The following is a 20,171-nucleotide window of genomic DNA, read 5'->3' on the forward strand; positions in this document are numbered from 1 at the left end:
CTCTGGCCTGGTCTCCTTTGCTAGTAATTCACATTGCTCCATCTTTAATCTCTCATCTGTAAAGAAAGAACCAAAATATACATAGCAAGTATGGTAACCAGAGAGGTTTATAATGTTGTTTTTTTTTTTTTTAATTTTGGTGTATATGCTGTGTTTTTAAGTCATGAGCTGGCTTACTGTTGAGATGCCCCCTTTGTGGGGAGGTGATTTTGGTCTGTGGTAGAGAAGGGGGTGATGAGCCTTGGCTTCCAGGCTGAGAGACGGCAGGCGTAGTCGTGTGCCGTGTTGACCCAAGCATAGCTGTCGGAAGCCCCTGGGAGAGGGGCTTCGTGGAGGAAGTGGTCTGTGGGACGTGGCATCACGGTGTCTGCATGAGTGTTGGTGTTGGGGAGGCTTGTCTTTGTTGACTCTTGGTGTTGCGAACCCCCTCCTGCGTGACTTTGGTGGTCCATCGCAGAGGACACTGGTGAGCCTTTTCCACCTGAGTTGGGCCTCCCCTGGTGTGAGTGCGGGGGGTGGATCCGGTGTGTCTGGGCTCCTGTGCGTCAGACGCTCTCAGACCAGATCCTCAAGCTGCTCGTGGTCCGACTGGGGAGGCCGAGGGCCCAGGACGTTGACAGCACGCGCAGCAGACTCGTCCTGGAAGTGGAGCTCGGTGAGCTGGACACCCGGGCGCTGTGGCACTGAGTGAACTGCTCAGGGCTCGTGGGCAGAGCCGGTGTGTGCAGGGCTCGGAGGTGTGAGCTGGCTCTTGGGGGCGGGGCGGGGGTCTCTTCGCGGCAGGAGATGAGGCCGAGGCATGAGTGCCTCAGTGCTGGGGCTGCGTGCTGGGGGCCGGAGAAGCGTTTGCACAGGGTGAGGGGGCTGCCTGGATGACATGTCCGCACCAGGATGACACGGGAACCGAAGCTGGGGCAGAGAGAGTGAAGTTGCTCAGTTGTGTCCGACTCTGCAACCCCATGGGCTATAGCCTACCAGGTTCCTCCGCCCATGGAATTCTCCAGGCAAGAATACCGGAGTGGGTTGCCATTTCCTTCTCCAGGAGATCTTCCCAACCCAGGGATTGAACCCGGGTCTCTCCTGCATTGTAGGCAGACACTTTACCGTCTGAGCCGAGGTGGATAGGAAAGGAGGCATTCAAGGGAAAAGCAGATGAGATTGATGAGCACTGTTGAGCAGTCGGCCGTGGAAAGTGTGTGGGGAGGGTCTTGACAGTGGAGCAGGCCGCAGCTCACTCCCTGATGGAGGCACAGGCCTGGGGAGGGTCTGAACTGCGAGGAGCCTGTCATCTTAAGAAGTGAGGAGAGCTGAGCGCGGCCTGCGGGAGGAAGGCGCGGTTCAGTGTCGAGGCCGCCAGGGACAAGGAGCAGCGCGGCTCGGGGGCCTCGAGCCTGGTGCTTGGGGGGCTCTGACCAGGCAGACCCAGGCGAGAGTGGGGAGAGCTCCAGGAGGAGGCGGCGCAGTGGAGAGGGCGGGAGGGCGGGCCCGCGGGCCAGTCCTGGGCGGGAGGCGGTGGGCAGCTGGGCCCTGGGTCACGGGCGTCCTCTTTGTGTTCCAGCGCTCGCGCCTCCTGCTCCGCCACCGCCACCCATCCAAGGATATGCCTTCAAGCCTCCACCCAGACCCGACTTCGGGACCTCCGGGAGAACAATCAAGTTACAGGCCAACTTCTTTGAAATGGACATTCCAAAAATTGACATCTATCACTATGAGTTGGATATCAAGCCAGAGAAATGCCCGAGGAGAGTTAACAGGTATTCTGTTTTGTCTGTCTTTTAAGACGAATCCACCCTTCAGTTCTCAGCAGATCCCTTGGGTCCTCTTTCCCTCAGGGAAGCTTCCATTGTGTTCTTTGCTTTTTAACGTGCTTGTGTTGAGATACAGTGAGTGCACACTGTCGGTGTGCAGCTCAGTGAGGGTTCACGCCAGAAAGCTGCCCCATGCCCCAGCCCTCCCAGCCCCCGGCCTGCGAGAGAGCCACCTTCACCTTGCCTCTCTCACTCGGCGTGCTGTGAGCCTGGCCTGCGGCTCTGTGCGAGTTGAGACCTTCCTGCTCTTGCTGCAGAGGGATGTGTGGTGAAGCGATCATTTCATCATTCACTCACTCGCCCTTCCATTCGGTGCCCTGGCGCTCTGCTGTGATGAATGGAGCTCCTGGGAACATGCTCGTTCAAGTCTTTCTTGTGGACGTGCTTTCGCTTCTCTTGGATGAATACCTGGGGTGGAGTAGGTGGGTCAGAGGGTAGTGCAGCTTTCGCTGCGTGGGACGCGATCGCACCATCTCCCGCTCCCAGCAGCCGTGAGGCTCTGCTGCTCCACCTGCCGCCGTCAGCGCTCAGCTCAGTTAGTCCCTGTGATTGTTGCTATTTCAGTGAGGGTGTAATGGTTTCTTCAGTTCAGTTTGGTTGCTCAGTCGTGTCTGACTCTTTGCGACCCCATGGACTGCAGCACGCCAGGCCTCCTTGTCTATCACCGACTTATTGTGGTTTAACTTCCATTTCTTGATAACCAATGAACTGAGCACCTTTTCATGTGTTACTTTTTAGTAAAATATCTGTTGAGGTCTTACCCCTATTTTATGGGTTGTGTTTGTCTTGTTACTGATTTGTAGGGCTTTTAACTAGTGTATTCTAGGTTTGAGTCTATACTGGAAATATTTTCACCCAGGCTGAGGCTTATTTTCCTTTCCACTTTTCGTTTCAGTTTCTTTTGTTGTTCAGTTGCTAAGTCGTGTCCAACCCTTTGCAATCCCATGAACTGCAGCACATCAGGCTCCCCTGTCCTTCACTGTCTCTTAAGAGTTTGCTCACACTCATGTCCATTGAGTCGGTGATGCCATCCAACCATCTCATCCTCTGCTGCTCCCTTCTCCTCCCGCCCTCAATCTTTCCCGGCATCAGGGTCTTTTCCGATAAATTGGCTCTTCTCATCGGGTGGCCAGAGTATCAGAGCTTCAGCATCGGTCCTTCCAATAAATATTCAGGGTTGATTTTCCTTAAGGGTTCACTGGTTTGGTCTCCTTGCAGTCCAAGGGACTCTCAAGAGTCTTCTACAGAAACAATTTGAGAGCATCAGTTCTTTGGCCCTCAGCCTTCTTTATTGTCCAACTCCCACATTCATCATGACTACTGGAAAAATCATTTCTTTGCCTGTACTAATCATTGTCAGCAAAGTGATGTCTCTGCTTTTTAATATACTGTCTGGGTTTGTTATAGCTTTCCTTCCGAGGAGCAAGCCTCTTAACTTCATGGCTGCTGTCACCATCCGCAGCGATTTTTGAAGCCCAAGAAAATAAAGTCTGTCACTGCTTCCACTTTCTCCCCCATCTTATTTGCCATGAAAGGAGGGGACCAGATGCCATGATCTTAAGTTGAGTTTTAAGCCAGCTTTTTCACTCTCCTCTTTCATCCTCAAGAGGCTCTTTAGTTCCTCTTCACTTTCTGCCATTAGAGTGGTATCATCTGCATATCTAAGGTTGTTGGTATTTCTCTCAGCAGTGTTGATTCCAGCTTGTGATTCATCTTTACCAGCATTTCACGTAATGTACTCTGCATATAAGTTAAGCAGTGGCAGTATACAGTCTTGTCATACCCCTTTCCCAGCTGGTTTCCATTTTGAACCAGCTCCACGTAAGTTCTAATTGTTACTTTTTGACTTGCATACACATCTCTCAGGAAGCAAATAAGGTGGTCTGGTATTCCCATCTCTTTAAACACTTTCCAGTTTGTTGTGATCCACACAGCCAGAGGCGTTAGAGTGCTCAGTGAAGCAGAAGCAGACGTGAGAGATGTGTAGTAAACAGGATTCAAACCTGCCCTGGGAGACCCCCAAGGATTTCCAGCCCGTTTATCCTTGTGCAGACCTGCCAGCGATGAATCCTCCCAGCATTTTTTAAAATCTGAAAATATGGTTACTTTCTGCTCATTTTTGAAAGATTTTTGCTGGATGTAGAAGTTTAAACTGGCAGTTCCCCCCAGTACCTTAAATTACATGTTATTACATTGACTTTGGGGCTTCCCCAGTGGCTCAGATGGTAAAGAATCTGCCTGCAGTGCAGGAAACCTGAGTCTGATCCCTGGGTGGGGAAGATCCCCTGGAGGAGGGCACGGCAACCCACTCCAGTACCCTTGCCTGGAGAAGCCCCATGGACAGAGGAGCCTGGTGGGCTACAGTCCATGGGGTCTCAAAGAGTCGGACACGACTGAGGGACTAAGCATTGTCTTTTAATCTTCATTGTTTCTGATGAAATCTCGGGGATTTGTTTCGTTCTGTTTTTTTTTAATTATAGTTCCCCAGTATGTATCTGCCTTCTTCCTCCAAATACTTTCTATTTAATTTTGCTTTTTAGCAGTTTGACTGTGATGTATGTAGGTGGAGTTTTCTTTGTATTTTTCCTTCTTGGGATCCTTTAGTTGTTTAGATTTGTATGTTTGTGTCTTTCATGTTATTTGGGTGAAATACTGGCCATCATTTCTTTAACTATTTTTCCTGTTCAGTTTCCTCTTCTCCTACCAGGATTGCAATTCTGTATGTGTTAGACCATGTGATACTGTCTTGTGACTGTAATTTAAAAAAAGAGTTCCCCTTCTTTTCTCGGTTTGGGTCGCCTTCGCCGGTCTCTCTTTAACGTCACTTTATTCCTCCCCTCCTCTCTTTTGGTAATATCTAGTCTTCGGTGGTAAACATCCAGTAAACTGTACTTTTTGGTCCTGGGATTCCCACTCGGTTCTTTTTCATAGTTTACATTCTCTGCCGTTTCTCGTCTGTTCATTCTCATTTTTTTTCTTGATGACTTTGAATGTATTTATAGTAATAGCATATTTATTATAGTAGCTCGTGTCTGCTAATTACAACATGTGGGTCATCTCAGGGGTTGTTTCTGTTGGCAGGTTTTCCCTTAGATTACACGTCACCTTTCTTTGCTTCCTCACTCGGATCGTGGGTTCTTTGCTCCCTGAACATCATGTATTTGTGCTTTTCTCTGGTATCCAGCCACACAGATTCCCAGCTCTTTTGTTCCTGTCTCCTCAGGACGAGACTGCTGCTCGCTAATGCTCCTATCTCGTGTTGTGGTTTAGAAATTACTCCCAGCAGAGTGGATGTGTGTTCTCCTTCCCCAGTGATCACAGCCCTAAACCTCCTGATTTCCAGGGCCATAAATGGTTCTCACGTTCTCACTAGTTTTGTAGGATGGGAGGATACATCTTCCTACTTCGTTATGGTCAGAAACAGAATTCTGAGTTGCAGTTTGAGAAGTCAGATCGGCTCCCTGGTTTGTGCTGGTACCCTATAAAGTACTCTTGGCTGTAGATTTTTTCCCAGTGAGTCTTTGTAAGAGGAAGAGTGCTTGGGGCTTGTTTACCCTTATCTGTAAAACTAAGCAGTTGGATGCACTCAGTGTGGCTGGTACACATTGGTTCAGACCTTTTAGAAAGTGACTTGGTGTACATGTTAAAATAAAAATAGTACACACCCTTTGACCCACCAATTCTATTTCTGCATATTTATCCCCAAAAGACATGTCTCCAAAGAAACAATACTTGACAGTTACATGAGGTCCTTTAAATACGTGCTTACTAAAAAATGTGTGTGTAAACCAGAATTTTGGGCACAACTGGTTCAGACAGCTTTGTTTACTAAAGGTCTTCTGGGATCTTTAATGTGCCTTACATGCTTTGAAACGCTCCATGGACGGGCTTGTCTGATTTTGAGTCTCCTTGGGACAGAATCCTGTGAGAATCTGTGATTTGGATATACTCGTAGAACCAAAACGAAGGCGTGGAAAAGCACGTTTCCTGAGCTTTGGATTGGCGTGGCAGCAGTGGGCTCTTATTATGCCATCAACCACAGTGTACAGGAAGCTTTCTTTTATGAAAATAGGCATGACTAAGGTTTTGTCATCTGGCAGCAGAAGAAGGCTGATGGTGATTAAAAGGGGATGTTTTTACCTGACTGTACTCCCACAGGCCTGTTGCCATTATGACTGCAAGGTTCTGGAGTTGCCCCGTGTCTAGAAATCGCCTTAAGTCAAGCAGGAAGTAGCCCAGATGAGTCTTGAGCTGCATTTTGCGGCCAGGCCAGCCCAGGCCCTGCTCGTGTGCTGTGCGGCTCCACTGGGTTTAGAGCCCACCCGAAAGTCGCTGCCTGCTTCCATGTACGTGCCTTCCGCGTTCATTTTGCTGGTAATTCTGATGGACCTTGGCTCAGGTTCAATCTCAAAATTGTAATCAATCCTAAGAGCTTGGAAAAATGTCAGAAGTAAAGTTTCTGTGTTAGAAGAACGCATGATGCGCTAGCACCTTGACATAGTCCCTCTCTCCAGCCATGCTACCTCTGTGGAACCTGCCCTGTGCCAGTGGGCTACGGTGGGCCGAGGGAGATGCGGTTCACGTTCCCAGTGGGCAGGAGGCGGGAGCCTGGAGTGGGAGCGAGTCAGACGCAGGAGGTCCCCCAGACTGACGCCGTTCAGGGAGTCCTCAGAATCCCGTGTGCTTCCACGCTGCAGTCTGTGTTAAAGCACGTGTCAGTTCTGAGTGCCTGAGGCTTCGTGCAGCTCTGGGAGAAAAATGCCGTCTACACACGTTCTGATTCGTCACTGTGAACACCTGCCCAGTGTGCCCTTGTCCCTGGCAGCACAGCCCGTCCCTGTCCTGAGCGGTGCTGTGGAAGGGGTTCAGTATAAGGCAGGGCCCCTCAGGAGGCTTCCAGTGCCACTGTGGCCGCAGCTGGGCACCCGCAACAGCCAGTGCCCAGGGCCGGTCCAGGCCGTGCAGGCCTTTCCGCCAGCACTGGAAACCTTGTCAGGTCAGAATTCGCACTTCCCGTGCTCAGATGCGCAGGATGGGCTGCTTGAAGGAAGAAGGTGTGCTCCTGGTCTCTGACTGTCCTTTCCCTCGTACTCCTCTTGAGCTCGGTCAAGTGGCTCCTGAAGAACACGGAGCAGGAGCTGTCTGTGCCAGGGCAGCGGGGGCGGTGCAGCCTGGCTGTGCGGTTTGCAGCCTGCTGCTCATGGGAGGAAATGTACACCCGTGCAGACTTGTCAGAAGGTGGCTTAGTACACCATATATCCTTGACTCACCAATTCTGCTTCTAAGTGTTTATCCCAAAGAGATGTGTACAAGCACGTCTAATATTGTCATGGCAAAAAGAGAGGGAAAAGAAATCGTTTCAAATCACCCACTGGGGATGGTTAAATAAACACACCGTGGAACACTGAAACCATGGACAGCAGTGAAATGGAGCTTCACAGTGTGAGTACCACACCTGGAAATACAGACAACCATATGGTTTGTCAGTATCACGTTATAGTCCATGGTACAGTGACATTTCTGTCTCTAGACTTGGTGGCACTTTCTATATATAATGACAAGGGAAGGTCTTAAACACAATCCTGGGAAAACAGCAAGCTCCAGAACCATGTGTTTGATGTCATGTGTTTAAAGAAACAATACGTTGTTTGTTTTCTTTTTTTAATGTACCTATGTATCTATAGAAAATGCATAGCTTTGAAGATAAAAAGGTTGCTTCCGGGAAGAGAACTGAAGTAGAGGTGGTCTAGGCAGACTTAGGGCATTATCCGTATTTGAAATTCACAGTGAGAAGGTGTTAATGCAAAAATCTGTGAAATTAGAAATTAACCAAAGAATACATCAAAAATGTCTGGTGACATATGCTCTCGTAACTGGAAGCTTGTGCAGCCCCCCGCCTCCCTCGCCTGCGCCCCTCGTCAGCCCCGGAGTCACAGGTGTGTCTGCTGTCTCTGCTCTCCATCTGTCTCGTTCGGTCGGTTCACCTGCGCTCTGTCCTGTCTCTCCTGCTCCTGCTCTCATAAGTGAAATGTCTGCCTCTGTGTGTCGTTTTCTGGGTCCTCGAGTCTGTCCTGAGTTCAGCTTGTCTGTCCCTCCCTGCCTTTATCCTTCGTTATTTCCAAATACACTTTGCAGTTTATTAAATCTTGTCAGATAAAAATTAACCCCTCTGGGTTCTTATTGGGATTGAGAGAGTGAGTTTGTATGGGAAATTGAATATTCCTGTCCATGAATATGGTTTGTCAGTTGGTGGTTTTGTTTTTTAAACATCTCGCAGTGTTTTCAGCGCCCCAATAAAAGAATCATGTATGCCCCTTGGAACTAGCTGTCCCCTGCCCCTCATCCCTTGCACACTTGACTGTGGTGAAGTCCGCTCTTCGCTGTAATAGACTTCACTGGTCCCTTTAGGGAGGACCACATTGGTTTGGCTGATTACTCCAATCCTGGGAGAGAGAGGCGCCATGAAGGGTGGGGCTTTCTCTTATTTTGTTCTGCATCTGTGTTTATAAGTGAGGTTGTCCCATAATTACCTCATCGTGTTTAAGAGAAAAGTTGGGGCGTGCGCCCTCTTAATTCTGTTCACAATAAACTTGAATTCGGTTGGGTGATTTGTTCTTTGAATGTGGGTGGAATGTCCCAATAGAGCCATCTGGACCTTGAGTTGATGGTGAAGACCCATCAAGACCCCAGTCTTGACCAAGAAGATGGGGTCCTCAAAGCTTGGGGAGCAGTGGTCTGGAGACAGCATGGAGGAAGGGGCCGCCTTGTCGTGGGTGGCCCAGGGTAGTGTGTGGAGCGGCAGTGAGATTGCACCCCGGCTGCTGGTCGGGGCGGCGGGGATGGGGTCAGAGTGGCACCAGCTGTCCTGGAGGCTTCATACCTTCCGGGCCAGGCTCTCTCGGTGGCTGTTAGAGGCTTGGTGCGTTCCTCCTGAGGCCAGCGAAGCAGAGGCTTAGAGCAAAGCTGAGCTCCGGCGCGCCTCCCCATCCTCTGCCCTTGACAGAGTCAGGTGGGCGTGCAGTGCTGCTGTGCCGGGTGTGCGGAGAGGCTGGTGGGTGGACAGGCAGGCAGAGCAGGGCAAGGTGGGCTCACAGCCCGTTCGGTCCTCGAGCCCCACAGCAGAACAGCTGCTTCGTGCCCGCTGGGTTCCTGCTGCCCTAGGAGAGCCCCAGAATCTCTGTCGCTTACCACAGCAAACCTCCATGTCAGGCTCAGGGTCTTTATTCCAGAGCCCAGACTGAAAAGGCAGCAGCACCCAGCGCGTGTTCTGCCACGGGTCACAGAAGTGCGAGGCCAGCCCACACCGGCCACCGGTGTCTGTGGGCCGGGGTGCTCCCTCACGGGGCAGGGCCCTCAGCCTGCACAGTGAGGTCGTGGAAGGGGTTCTCCTGTGTTTGAGCCTTGGGGTGAGTGAGTGTAAACCACCCAAGGGTCTAGTTTGGTTTCTGGTAGAAGGAAGTTGAAAGTCATGTTATTAAAATGAGTCACAGGGCTTATCAAAATTGCTTTAAAACCAGTGTCAAAAGAATGTCATCCTTATATGCCCTTTCCCTGGTTTTATTGATGTTTTGCTCAAATTCTGTCTTGTTTCAGGGAAATAGTGGAACATATGGTTCAGCACTTTAAAACACAGATCTTTGGGGATCGGAAACCAGTGTTTGATGGAAGGAAGAATCTCTACACAGCAATGCCCCTTCCGATCGGGAGGGATAAGGTGAGCTCACGGAGGCGGGTTGGGTGGAGCAGTGTGTGAGAGGTCAAGCCTGCTGTCCCTCTCGTCACAATGCAGAGTCACTTCCCCCACGGTCAGAGAGCCCCCAGCGGTCGTGTGCTTCACGGTAGGGTCCGTGCACACCATCATCTGTGGGCTGTGGTTTGCAGCGGCAGAGGGTGACGTCATCTGAGTCCAGAGAGAGACACTGAGAACGTCCCGAAACCATGAAACTTTTAAATGTGAACCACACACCTACGCGCATGCTCCAGGCCAACCCCAGACAGGAGCCTGCATCATGGGCTGGGTCTGTGAAGACCTAGAGAGAAGTGTGTTCGTGCAGGTGTAGACGGGTGCCACATTGGCAGCAAAAGCAAGCGGTCACTCGGCTGTAACCAGCGATTCGTCCAAAGTGATGCCATAATTCATCAACCTGGGAGTCGTGGTTGGATTAACATGTCATCTCTCCTTATTGTCTTTATCCTTGCTGTGGCTTTATTTAAAAAGCAGTAACCCTTCTGCCTAGCAGCTGCCACTTCTTGGCACATCTTCCAGTCACTGGGCTGCCCTGCTTTGATGATAGGTGTTGTTTGTAAGAGAGGAAGACCAAAGATGGCGTGGAAATCATTTTTACATGTCCTGAGGGGTGGGGGGTGGGGGTGAACAACATCAAAACACAAACAAGTAATTGAACAATTATCCCAATAAGAATGTAAAAGCTGATTCCCTTCAGGAATGACCTACACAGTTAGCCTCTTACCAAAAGAGTCCCTGAGAAGGAAAATAGCTCAGAGCTTAGAGGATCTGAGATCTGAGGCTACTGCCCTGTCACCTGCAAGTTCTCTGCAGACAGGACATTGTGGGTTTTGCTTTTGCATTTTAATGATAATCTTAAAATGACTAAGCTCCTCTACTGGGCTGGATGGCCAGCAGGGGCGGTTGTTTCAGCTCCCAGAAGCACGGCTGGGGATTGCGGTTCTCTGATAGGAGGCCTCTGTTAAGGCCGAGGCTGGGCGGGGCAGTGATGAGGGCCCCTGAGATAACAGCCTGCCTCTCACCAGCCCTGCCTGGCTCTGGGGACCTGATGCCAGCCAGTCAGCTGAGCAGAACCACCTCTTGCAAATGAACATGCTCTCTGCCTTTGAAATGGGGCTTCCCTTGTGCTCAGACGGGAAGGAATCTGCCTACAATGTGAGGGACCCGAATTCGATCCCTGGAGAAGGGAATGGGGTGGACCCACTCCAGTCTTCTTGCCTAGAGAATTCCATGCAATACATTCCATTTCAAGTGTATTAGTTATAAAGTTTTGTGTTTAATTTGCACATTTGTTTTTGTTTAAAGTTGTATAAGAAAGAAAAGCCTAGGGAGTTCACTCACAGTGTTGTCTGTTCATATTTATAATTAGGTATGAGGGGCCCTGAGGAATATTTTCCTTTAGAAGGGATGGGGGAGGATATGTGGTGGTCAGAGCTGAGACACGTCGTTGTTGACGTCGACACGGGCGCCGGGGTGGTAGTGGGTGTGAGCCAAGTGCATTCCTGTCCCTGAGTAGTGGTGGGGCCTCAGGTGAGCTGCCTCTCCTGCCACCCTGTAAAATGGAAGGCGGTGTGGCAGCCGCCTGCCAGGGTCCTTGTGCCGCCCCCAGTGAGTGAATGCACCCTGAGACGGCTTCTCCATTCTTCGTGTTTCCCCCGTACCCCTGGGGCCTCTGTTAAGTGCTGGTTCTGGTTCCGGGGCTGGGGTGTCTCCAGCTTTAAGCAGCTCTCCTGGGTGATGCCCACGCTCCTGGTCTCAAATCATGCCTAGAGGGGCGTCAGGGTCTAAAGTACTTGTTACAGTGCTGGGGGCCTGGCACACACTTGGCAGATGCTAACGGCGACGGTTGCAGGCCGAGAGCTCGCCTCTGCCACCGTAACTGCTGCTCGTGGGGTGCCTGGTGCCACAGCAGCACTTTGGGCGTCTCACCAGGTCTTGGTGGGTGCTTTGCACGTGTGCTCACTCGTGTCCAAGTCTTTGCGACCCTTGGACTGTAGCCCGCCAGGCTCTTCTGTCCATGGGATTCTCCAGGCAAGAAGACTTGCCAATGGAGTGGGTTGCCATTTCCTCCTCCAGGGGGTCTTCCTGACCCAGGGATCGAACCCACATCTCCTGCGTTGGTAGGCAGATTCTTTACCCCTGAGCCACTTGGTGTCTCTTAGCTGGGAGCGCTCCCATCTTCATTCTTTCCTCAAGTGGGCTTAGAGAAGCTGACCACAGCCTCAGGGTCTGGTTTGGGTGGAGTCTCCCGGTTCCAGACCCCTCCTTCCAGTGACCTGTAATGTCTGTCACGTATTTGCAAGGTGCAGAAACTCATGTCTTCTTCTGTTTGGGAGCTCATGTGAGATGCTACCCTTTTCTCTTCCCACCCGTTTACATCTTGTAGCAAAGAGCCATCTTTTTTTTCCTTTTATGTGTGCTCTTTTTTCCATACACTACTTTTTTTGCATCACAGGCAATTGTGTAGTAAGAGGGAATCCTTTAATGTCCCCAGTTGCCCCAGTCTGCTGGCGGCTGCCTGGGGTGTCCACACCGTGCCTGGGTCCCAGACCCCCAGCGGGCAGCTGTTGTCCTCCGCTCCTCGTCTCTCCCGCCAGCCCTCCCTCCTCCCTGCCAACCCCGTGCTGGCTGAAGGGCCCCTGCACACCAGGCCCGCCTTTCCCTTCTCCGTGCAGGAGACCAAGGAGCTGTCTGGGCTGCTCGCCATGCAGGTGTTGCTCCTGGCTCGTCTTCAGTAGGGACACGACGTGAGTTGCAGCCAGGAGCGTGTTCTCTTGTTGCCCATGGTGCTCCCCCTGTGGGTCTGTGGACAGCTGGGTGAGCAGAGCCCATGGCGAGTGGTGCTCCCGGCCCTCCCTGGTGCTCCCTCCAGCCACACGGCGGCTCCAGGTGGGACTCTGCTCTGTCACCCCGGTGACGCTCAGACAGGAAGGACCCAGCGTGTGACTTCAGTCCGACTGCAGAGGTCAGCCCTCAGGGCCATCTCCCATTTTCTAGGCCTGCGGTGGTGCTTCTGCTGACGCTGCCCACGGTGAGAAGGTGGCGGGGGGCATCTTCCTGGTCATGGCTCCGGTACGCTGGCGTCCTCGGGCGCACGGCATCTGTGAGGCCGGGGGCCGCCCGCTGCCCCGCGTTATAGACGGCACCCCGGAGGAGCCGCCTGCCCGGTCAGGCTGCAGAGTGTGGCCTCTTGAGGCGTGTCTGACGGAGAATGTCGCAGAGCCTGGAGCTTCTTCCACTCCCTTTTTGCCGGGGACTGAGAGAAGGCTGGTCTGGACTCTACTTGAAAACAGGAGGACCTCTTCCTGAAGGGAAACACCCCACCAAATCCCCACTTGGTGGGATTATAGAGGCATTTCTGAAGAATGACATTAACAGCCATCTAATTTAGCACTGGTTCCCGAGCACAGTGGGCATGATGTGTGAAGGGAGCGGTTGTGAGTCCCCACCACCTCCTGGCCGCGCTCTGCGGCCACACGCGGGTCTCTGCCGGCCTCACTCACCCCTCCCGGCTGCCCCTACAGTCCCCGTCCTGATGACTCAGGTTAAGCTGGTGCTCTCTTGACTGCTCTCTCTGGCTGTGTGCACACCCTTAACATGTCCTCTGTCTTGAGACGAATCTTACTGTCGCAGCCGTCTGGCTAACTGCTTCTGGTCAGTGTTAGGTGCTTGAGATCCATCCACTGGGAAGAACGGGCTTCCTTCTCACACTCTGCTGCTCCTTGGATGGAGCCCGGGCCATGTCTGGCTTGGGGCCTGCATGAGTCATAGATGTGCGTGGCTCCATGTGGTCTGGTTGCTGCTCTGGGGTGTCTGAGGGCGGGTAGCAGTGTAAGAGGCAGCGCTCCCCGAAGGGCGGGGGGTGAGCGGAGGGATAGTGCAGGCGTTGGGGGTGGGGCGAGTGAGAATGAGCCCCCCCCCACCGCTGTCATCATGTGTGAGTGGGAGGGCCTTTGACACTGGCCCCCGCCTGCGCTTTCATGGTGGTGGTTGAAGCTGCTTTCTCTGCCTTCTTGGCCCTGGTGATGCTGTCCCACGGCACTTCTGTGCACAGGTGGGCACTGACAGCCCTCCAGCAGTGTTGCGGCCTGTTTGCTTGAGGCTGAGCCTGGGGTATGATGTCCCCACTGTCCACATCCTCTACTGGGTGACTGTGGTCTCCCCGTGTCGCACTGGAGACAAGTCTAATCCGACAGAAAGGTTGGAAACATCCGTCCATCTCGATCATTGTTAGTGTCTTGCTCTGTTTTGTCTCGAGTCTGTTCTGAGAAGGCTCATGCTCATGAGTTATTCACTGCAAAACTAGCTTATGGACTCAGAGACCCAGGAAACAGGAACCCCCCACCCCACATCCTCTGCAGTTTTCTCAGTCCCACCCAAGAAAGAATAACTGCCCAGGACCCCCAGAGAGCTGCCCGCACCCCCTTCCTCCATCCCAAGAACAGCCTTGTTTATGCCTGCGTCCCGCTTTCCCTATCCTGGGGTTTCCGCCTCACAGAAGCCGCCCAGCCCCCGGCAGTGCTGACCCCTGGCTCCGGCGCCCCTGTGTATCTGCTCAGGCTTGGGAGGCCGGGACCTCCGGGTTGGAAGGGGCGGCACGCCCATCCCTGTTCCGTTGGTTGGAGGACCGGCTGAGTCTCCCTGACCGCGGGTGCTCTGGAAGCCGGCTGGCCCCGGGAGGGGTGCAGACCCTTCCACATGCAGACCCATCACCCCCAACCGAGGTCTGAGCTCAGCGTCGCCCTCTCCGCCCTGTAGAGGAGCTGAGCGGGGCTGAGTGGGGAAACTTGTGCGGAAACTGTGCTTGGCTGGCTTGGCCACGGGGAGGCGCCTTCCGGGGCTGTGAAAGCTCCCCGCTGGCTTCCTCAGAACGCGTGAGTAGCCGTGTGCTCGGGTCCCCTCCCAGGTGGAGCTGGAGGTCACGCTGCCGGGAGAAGGGAAGGACCGCATCTTCAAGGTGTCCATCAAGTGGGTGTCCTGCGTGAGCTTACAGGCGCTACACGATGCACTTTCGGGGCGGCTGCCCAGCGTCCCCTTCGAGACGATCCAGGCCCTGGACGTGGTCATGAGGCATCTGCCGTCCATGAGGTGAGGACCGCCCCTGGGGTGGGGACCAGAGGAGCAGGAGGGTCTGCCTCCGACGCCACCGTTTCCTGAGAATGTAAATCTGCTCTCCCAGGATGCGCTGGGCCTGGGGTTCTGGGTTGGTGAGACACCCGGGTTTATAGGGCAAGAGCAGCAGCGCCTGCCAGGAAAGTGAGCTGGTGGAGTCTCGGGCACACAGAGGTGGAGAAAGCACTCTCAGGCACACACAGTCCCACCGAAGAAAGAAGATTCGCCCAGGATCCCCCAGCAGCTGCCCTCACCCGCTCCCTGTGTCCCAAGACAGGCACACACTCCCTGACTCTGGGTGCACGGTCGCTCCACCGGGCATGTGAGATGGGTCCCGTTTCTCGGTCGCCTGTGCACCCATGTTCCAGCTCTGTGCTCAGCTGGCCTGTGCCATGTGGAGGAGCCTTTCAGGACCTTGGGGGTTTCCCACTTTGGCTCTATCCTGTGGGGTTTTACCCCCACTAATCACTGCATTTGAACCTGCTGGGACACTTGGATGGCTCGTAATTGACCAGACAGAGGCCCAAGAGTTGAATAGGTCCCCGTGCGGGAGCTTGGGCTTCTCCCGGGATTGCCTCTTCCTTCCGCATGTGTCCCGCACAGTGGGACCTCGGGAACTGTTTGAATGATTAAGTAAAAGAAGGAATACTTGAAACTGAAATGAACCTCCAAACTGCACTTTCCCAACCCTGACCAGACTCTGAGATGTGAGTGTAAGAGCAGGTGCCTTGAAGGGCCGGGTGGGTTTTCACAGGGCGCCCTGCTGTTCTGCAGGTAGGGCAGGCTGTCCGTCAGGGCAGGGAACAACTCCTAAGGGTTGTTGCCAAAATGTCAAATCCATTTTTCAAATGAGCAGCAGGAATTGCTGTGATGGTTCTCTCCCCCCGACAAATCCCTCTGAATTAATCACCAAGTTACCTTTATCATCAGGAGGAAAGTCTTTGGGAAAAGTGGAGAAAGAGGCAGGATGAGCACGTCTGAGGGGAGGTAGAGAGCAGGCCGCGTGTCTGGTTGGCGGCTGCGTCTGCAGGCAGCAGGGTCTTCCCTTGGGGACCCTCAGCGATGCCACAGCCGCTGACCACTGCCCTGAGAGTGTGGGGGCCTCTAGCTCTGAGCCCCGACGGGAACTGGCCCCGGGAGGGGTGTGGATCCTTCCACACGCAGACCCACCATCCCCAAGCGAGATCTGAGTTTAGCGTCTCCCTCTCCGCCTTGTGGAGGAGCTGAGCGGAGCGGGCATGGCCCGGGGGCTTGGTCTACGAGAGGTCCTTGGCCTTCAGCGCCAGGTGCCCTGAGGCCCAGGAAGGGCCTGTCTAGCTGGCTGACCGCGGTCACCTGCACTTACACCCCTGCCCACCCTGCCCGAGAAAGGTGTGAAGTGCTGGCTGCAGGCGAGGCATCGAGGTGGGAGCTCCTGCGGGAAACGGGAGGCAGGACCAGGCCACGTGCCCTCAGCTCTCGGGGGGACGTTCTCCCGCATGTCCCCTGCACATTGGCCATCCTCAGGGTGTGTGCCTGCCGGCCCCCCTAGACGAAGCTCCTGTTCCAGGTACACCCCCGTGGGCCGCTCCTTCTTCACGGCATCTGAGGGCTGCTCCAACCCGCTGGGCGGGGGCCGAGAGGTGTGGTTTGGCTTCCATCAGTCCGTCCGGCCTTCTCTCTGGAAGATGATGCTGAATATCGATGGTAAGCAGAGCCCCGGTCCCAGGGTGGGGCTCAGGGGGAGGGCCCCTGAGGCCAGCTCCGCACGCACCTGCTCGTGAGCGAGGGCAGCAGCACTGAGGCTCAACCATCAGAGCCTCTGTGGGGCCCCCTCCCCAGACGCTGGCTCAGGGTGCTGCGGGGGGCTCCCAGCTGCCCTTGTGTTGGATAAACTTCAGCGAGATGGAGGCCAGGAGGTGGTCAGACACTGCCAGAAAACCCACGGCTTGTGGCTGTAGAGCCCAGCTTTACTTCACTCAGAGGTGACCGAAGCCTCCTCCGGCCCCTAGCGCCACCCTGGCCGGGATGGGCAGTGGCAGTCCCCGCCCCAGCACAAGTCCCCCTGCCACACCCCTGCTCCGAGTCCGCTCCACGGGCGGGGGGCGCGGAAGCCAGGTGCCCTCCCGCCTGGCCGGGGGCTCTGCCGTGCAAGGGGCTATGCCAGGCAGACCCCGTCACGTCTTCTCTTCCCGCCCACAGTCTCAGCGACAGCGTTCTATAAGGCACAGCCAGTCATTGAGTTTGTTTGTGAAGTCTTGGATTTTAAAAGTATTGAAGAACAACAGAAACCTCTGACAGATTCCCAAAGGGTCAAGTTTACCAAAGAAATCAAAGGTAAGCAGCTGCCTGCCTTAGACCTGAGGGGCACACGGCCAAGGGGGCCCACATTTCCCCTTAGAGGCGGGGGCAGTCGATGTCAGACTCATCAACACGGGGACAGGGTGGCCCGTGACGTCTGAGCACGGCAGAGAGCAGCCCAGGGTGGCCTCAGGACTTAACCAGCGTCTCAGATGTTCCGGAACATTGGCTTCTCACCACTTGGGGTGTCTGTAATCATCAAGCTTGGTCTCCACTCACGGAAGTGCAGTCCAGGGCACCGTGGTCGGGCTGGGTCCTCCTGCTTGCTGGAACACCCCGGAGCCCAGCCCTCAGCACCTGTCCTTCCCGGGGGTATACAGAGGCCAGCAGCAGGGTTTTCTGCTAAAAATATCCCCACAGGAAGCACAGAAGGCCATGGGCATGGACACCACGCTCTCAGCAGAGCCCACGTCATCCATTGTCTCTGAGCACAGGCCTCAGGCACCCCTGCGGGTGAGACGGCCCAGGCCCTCAGCGTGGGTCTGCAGGTGACGGTCCCCTGAAATCCAGTGGTCTGTCGGTGGGGTGTCGCGACAGGCCAGGCCGAGTCTTGATGCTGAAGCCCAGCCACTCTGTGTCCTTAGGTCTAAAGGTGGAGATAACGCACTGTGGGCAGATGAAGAGGAAGTACCGCGTGTGCAACGTGACCCGGAGGCCGGCCAGCCACCAGACGTGAGTCTCCCAGACTGCCCCCAGCCACCGCACGCGAGTCCCCCCAGGCTCCCCCCAGGCTCCCCCCAGCCACCGCACGCGAGTCCCCCCAGGCTCCCCCCAGCCACCGCACGCGAGTCCCCCCAGGCTCCCCCCAGCCACCGCACGCGAGTCCCCCCAGGCTCCCCCCAGGCTCCCTCCAGCCACCTCACGCGAGTCCCCCCAGGCTCCCCCCAGGCTCCCTCCAGCCACCTCACGCGAGTCCCCTCAGGCCCCCCCCCAGCCACCGCACGCAAGTCCCCCCAGGCTCCCCCTAGTCACCGCACGTGAGTCCCCCCGGCTCCCCCCAGCCACCGCACGCGAGTCCCCCCAGGCTCCCTCCAGGCTCCCTCCAGCCACCGCACGCGAGTCCCCCCAGGCTCCCCCCAGCCACCGCACGCGAGTCCCCCCAGGCTCCCCCCCCCAGGCTCCCCCCAGCCACCGCACGCGAGTCCCCCCAGGCTCCCCCCAGCCACCGCACGCGAGTCCCCCCAGGCTCCCCCCCCCCAGGCTCCCCCCAGCCACCGCACGTGAGTCCCCCCGGCTCCCCCCAGCCACCGTACGTGAGTCCCCCCAGGCTCCCCCCAGGCTCCCTCCAGCCACCTCACGCGAGTCCCCTCAGGCCCCCCCCCAGCCACCGCACGCAAGTCCCCCCAGGCTCCCCCTAGTCACCGCACGTGAGTCCCCCCGGCTCCCCCCAGCCACCGCACGCGAGTCCCCCCAGGCTCCCCCCAGCCACCTCACGCGAGTCCCCCCAGGCTCCCCCCCAGCCACCGCACGCAAGTCCCCCCAGGCTCCCCCCAGCCACCGCACGTGAGTCCCCCAGGCTCCCCCCAGCCACCGCACGTGAGTCCCCCAGGCTCCCCCCAGCCACCACACGCGAGTCCCCCCAGGCTCCCCCCAGCCACTGCACGTGAGTCCCCTCAGGCTCCCTCCAGCCACCGCACTCGACTCCCTCCAGGCTCCCCCCAGCCACCAAACATAAATCCCTTCAGACTCCCCCCAGCCACCAGACGTAAGTCACTGTCCCTTCAGACTCCCCCCAGCCCCTCTGGGGCCTTCTCTGTCACTCACAAGTCCAGACTCTGCATGGTGAGTTCTGGAAGTGCCCCTTTGGCTTAGTCGATCCATACTTCACATCGTGGGATGAAATTATGAAATCTGTCCTATTGGAGGCAGGAGTGGGGATGAGATTGGATGTGGTGGGTTGGGTGGGAACTCCCGGGGACTCCCCAGCAGTTCTCCTTGAATGTCACCAGCGCGACAAGGGCCGTGTGGGCTCACTGTCCAGTCCTCTGCACTGAGCAGGGGCCAGGCGGGGTGGTGGGTGCGAGTGGACACGCCTGGACTCGGCCTCTGCAGGTGCCCCATCACAGCACAGGCAGGTGGGGCCCCCGTCGAGGTAGTAGGTGTCCTGGATGCACGGGTGCCCTGCTGTCTAAGCGTGTGGCCCCCTGCACCCCACCTGGAGGCCTCCTGGGTCTAGTGAGGACTTGAGTTTATTTTGTGGTCATTCCAGGAGAAGCACCGGTGTGTCTCTGGGCACCGCTTATAGCAGGGCGCCCAGGGCCTCGTGCAGCAGGCGGCCAGGGTGAGCCTGTGTCCTGGTCCCCGTGCCCGGCACCCTTGGCCCCAGCCCAGCCTGTGTTACTGCAGAGGCCCAAGCAGACGCGGCTTATCCCTTTTGCCGTCCTGTCTGGAAGGTCTCAGATTGTCTGGGGCGGGCTCTTGGAGCACGCAGCCTGTGAACAACTTTCAGAGTCAGTGAGAGGCGGCCTGGAATGCGCACAGGCCGTTCTTCCTGGCTTTGCCTTTGTCCGGATCCTTTCCATGTCCCCTAGATGTAGGTGTCTCTTGTAATTACTGCAGATCGTGAGCGTGGGGATATTTTTCTCTTTCTGACTCTGGAGATAAAAGTTTGAGACTTGGGGATGTTCCCGATGACCCAGAGGGCATGGTGTGGTTTTGACTGCTTTGGGTGGCCCTCCGCCTCTTCCATCCCTGAGAAAGCAGACCCAGGAAGGCTGCCTGAGCAGGTGCGTGGGGCCCCGGGTGGACTCCAGGCCTGAGCTGTCTCTCTCCCGTAGGTTCCCGCTGCAGCAGGAGAGCGGGCAGACGGTGGAGTGCACGGTGGCCCAGTACTTCAAGGACAGGCACAAGCTGGTTCTGCGCTACCCCCACCTCCCGTGTTTACAAGTCGGACAGGAGCAGAAACACACCTACCTTCCCCTGGAGGCAAGCCCCCGCCCTCTGTCTCTGTGGGCTGGGCCAGACTTTGTGACTCCCGCCACTGTGGGACCTCGGGCAGGTTCACAGACGTGGTCCAGCCTCAGTTTTCACATTAATAAAATGGATTTGGTAACTCACAGGATTTGTGTGAAGGTCAGGATCATGTGTATGTGTGCCCAGCAGACCCCTGGCATAGGAAGTGTAAAATCCACTACTGGTTTGAAAAATAATTGCCTGGGAAAAGA

The 20,171-nt window shown here is 55.5% G+C and overlaps 1 protein-coding gene across 1 annotated transcript in view; it reads left to right on the forward strand.

The window, feature by feature from the left end:
* The first annotated feature begins 1,660 nt into the window (after window positions 1–1,660).
* Window positions 1,661–20,171, forward strand: part of AGO2 (argonaute RISC catalytic component 2) — a 38,724-nt gene continuing 20,213 nt past the window's right edge. Inside the window, exons 1-7 of the mRNA XM_068984015.1 lie at window positions 1,661–1,754; window positions 9,402–9,522; window positions 14,462–14,643; window positions 16,217–16,353; window positions 16,849–16,983; window positions 17,592–17,679; window positions 19,785–19,932. Coding sequence (XP_068840116.1) covers window positions 1,678–1,754; window positions 9,402–9,522; window positions 14,462–14,643; window positions 16,217–16,353; window positions 16,849–16,983; window positions 17,592–17,679; window positions 19,785–19,932 — 888 coding nt within the window. The 5' untranslated portion in view covers window positions 1,661–1,677. The remainder of the gene's footprint in view (window positions 1,755–9,401; window positions 9,523–14,461; window positions 14,644–16,216; window positions 16,354–16,848; window positions 16,984–17,591; window positions 17,680–19,784; window positions 19,933–20,171) is intronic.

Source organism: Capricornis sumatraensis, chromosome 11 (assembly GCF_032405125.1).
Source record: "Capricornis sumatraensis isolate serow.1 chromosome 11, serow.2, whole genome shotgun sequence".
Taxonomy (NCBI): Eukaryota; Metazoa; Chordata; class Mammalia; order Artiodactyla; family Bovidae; genus Capricornis; species Capricornis sumatraensis.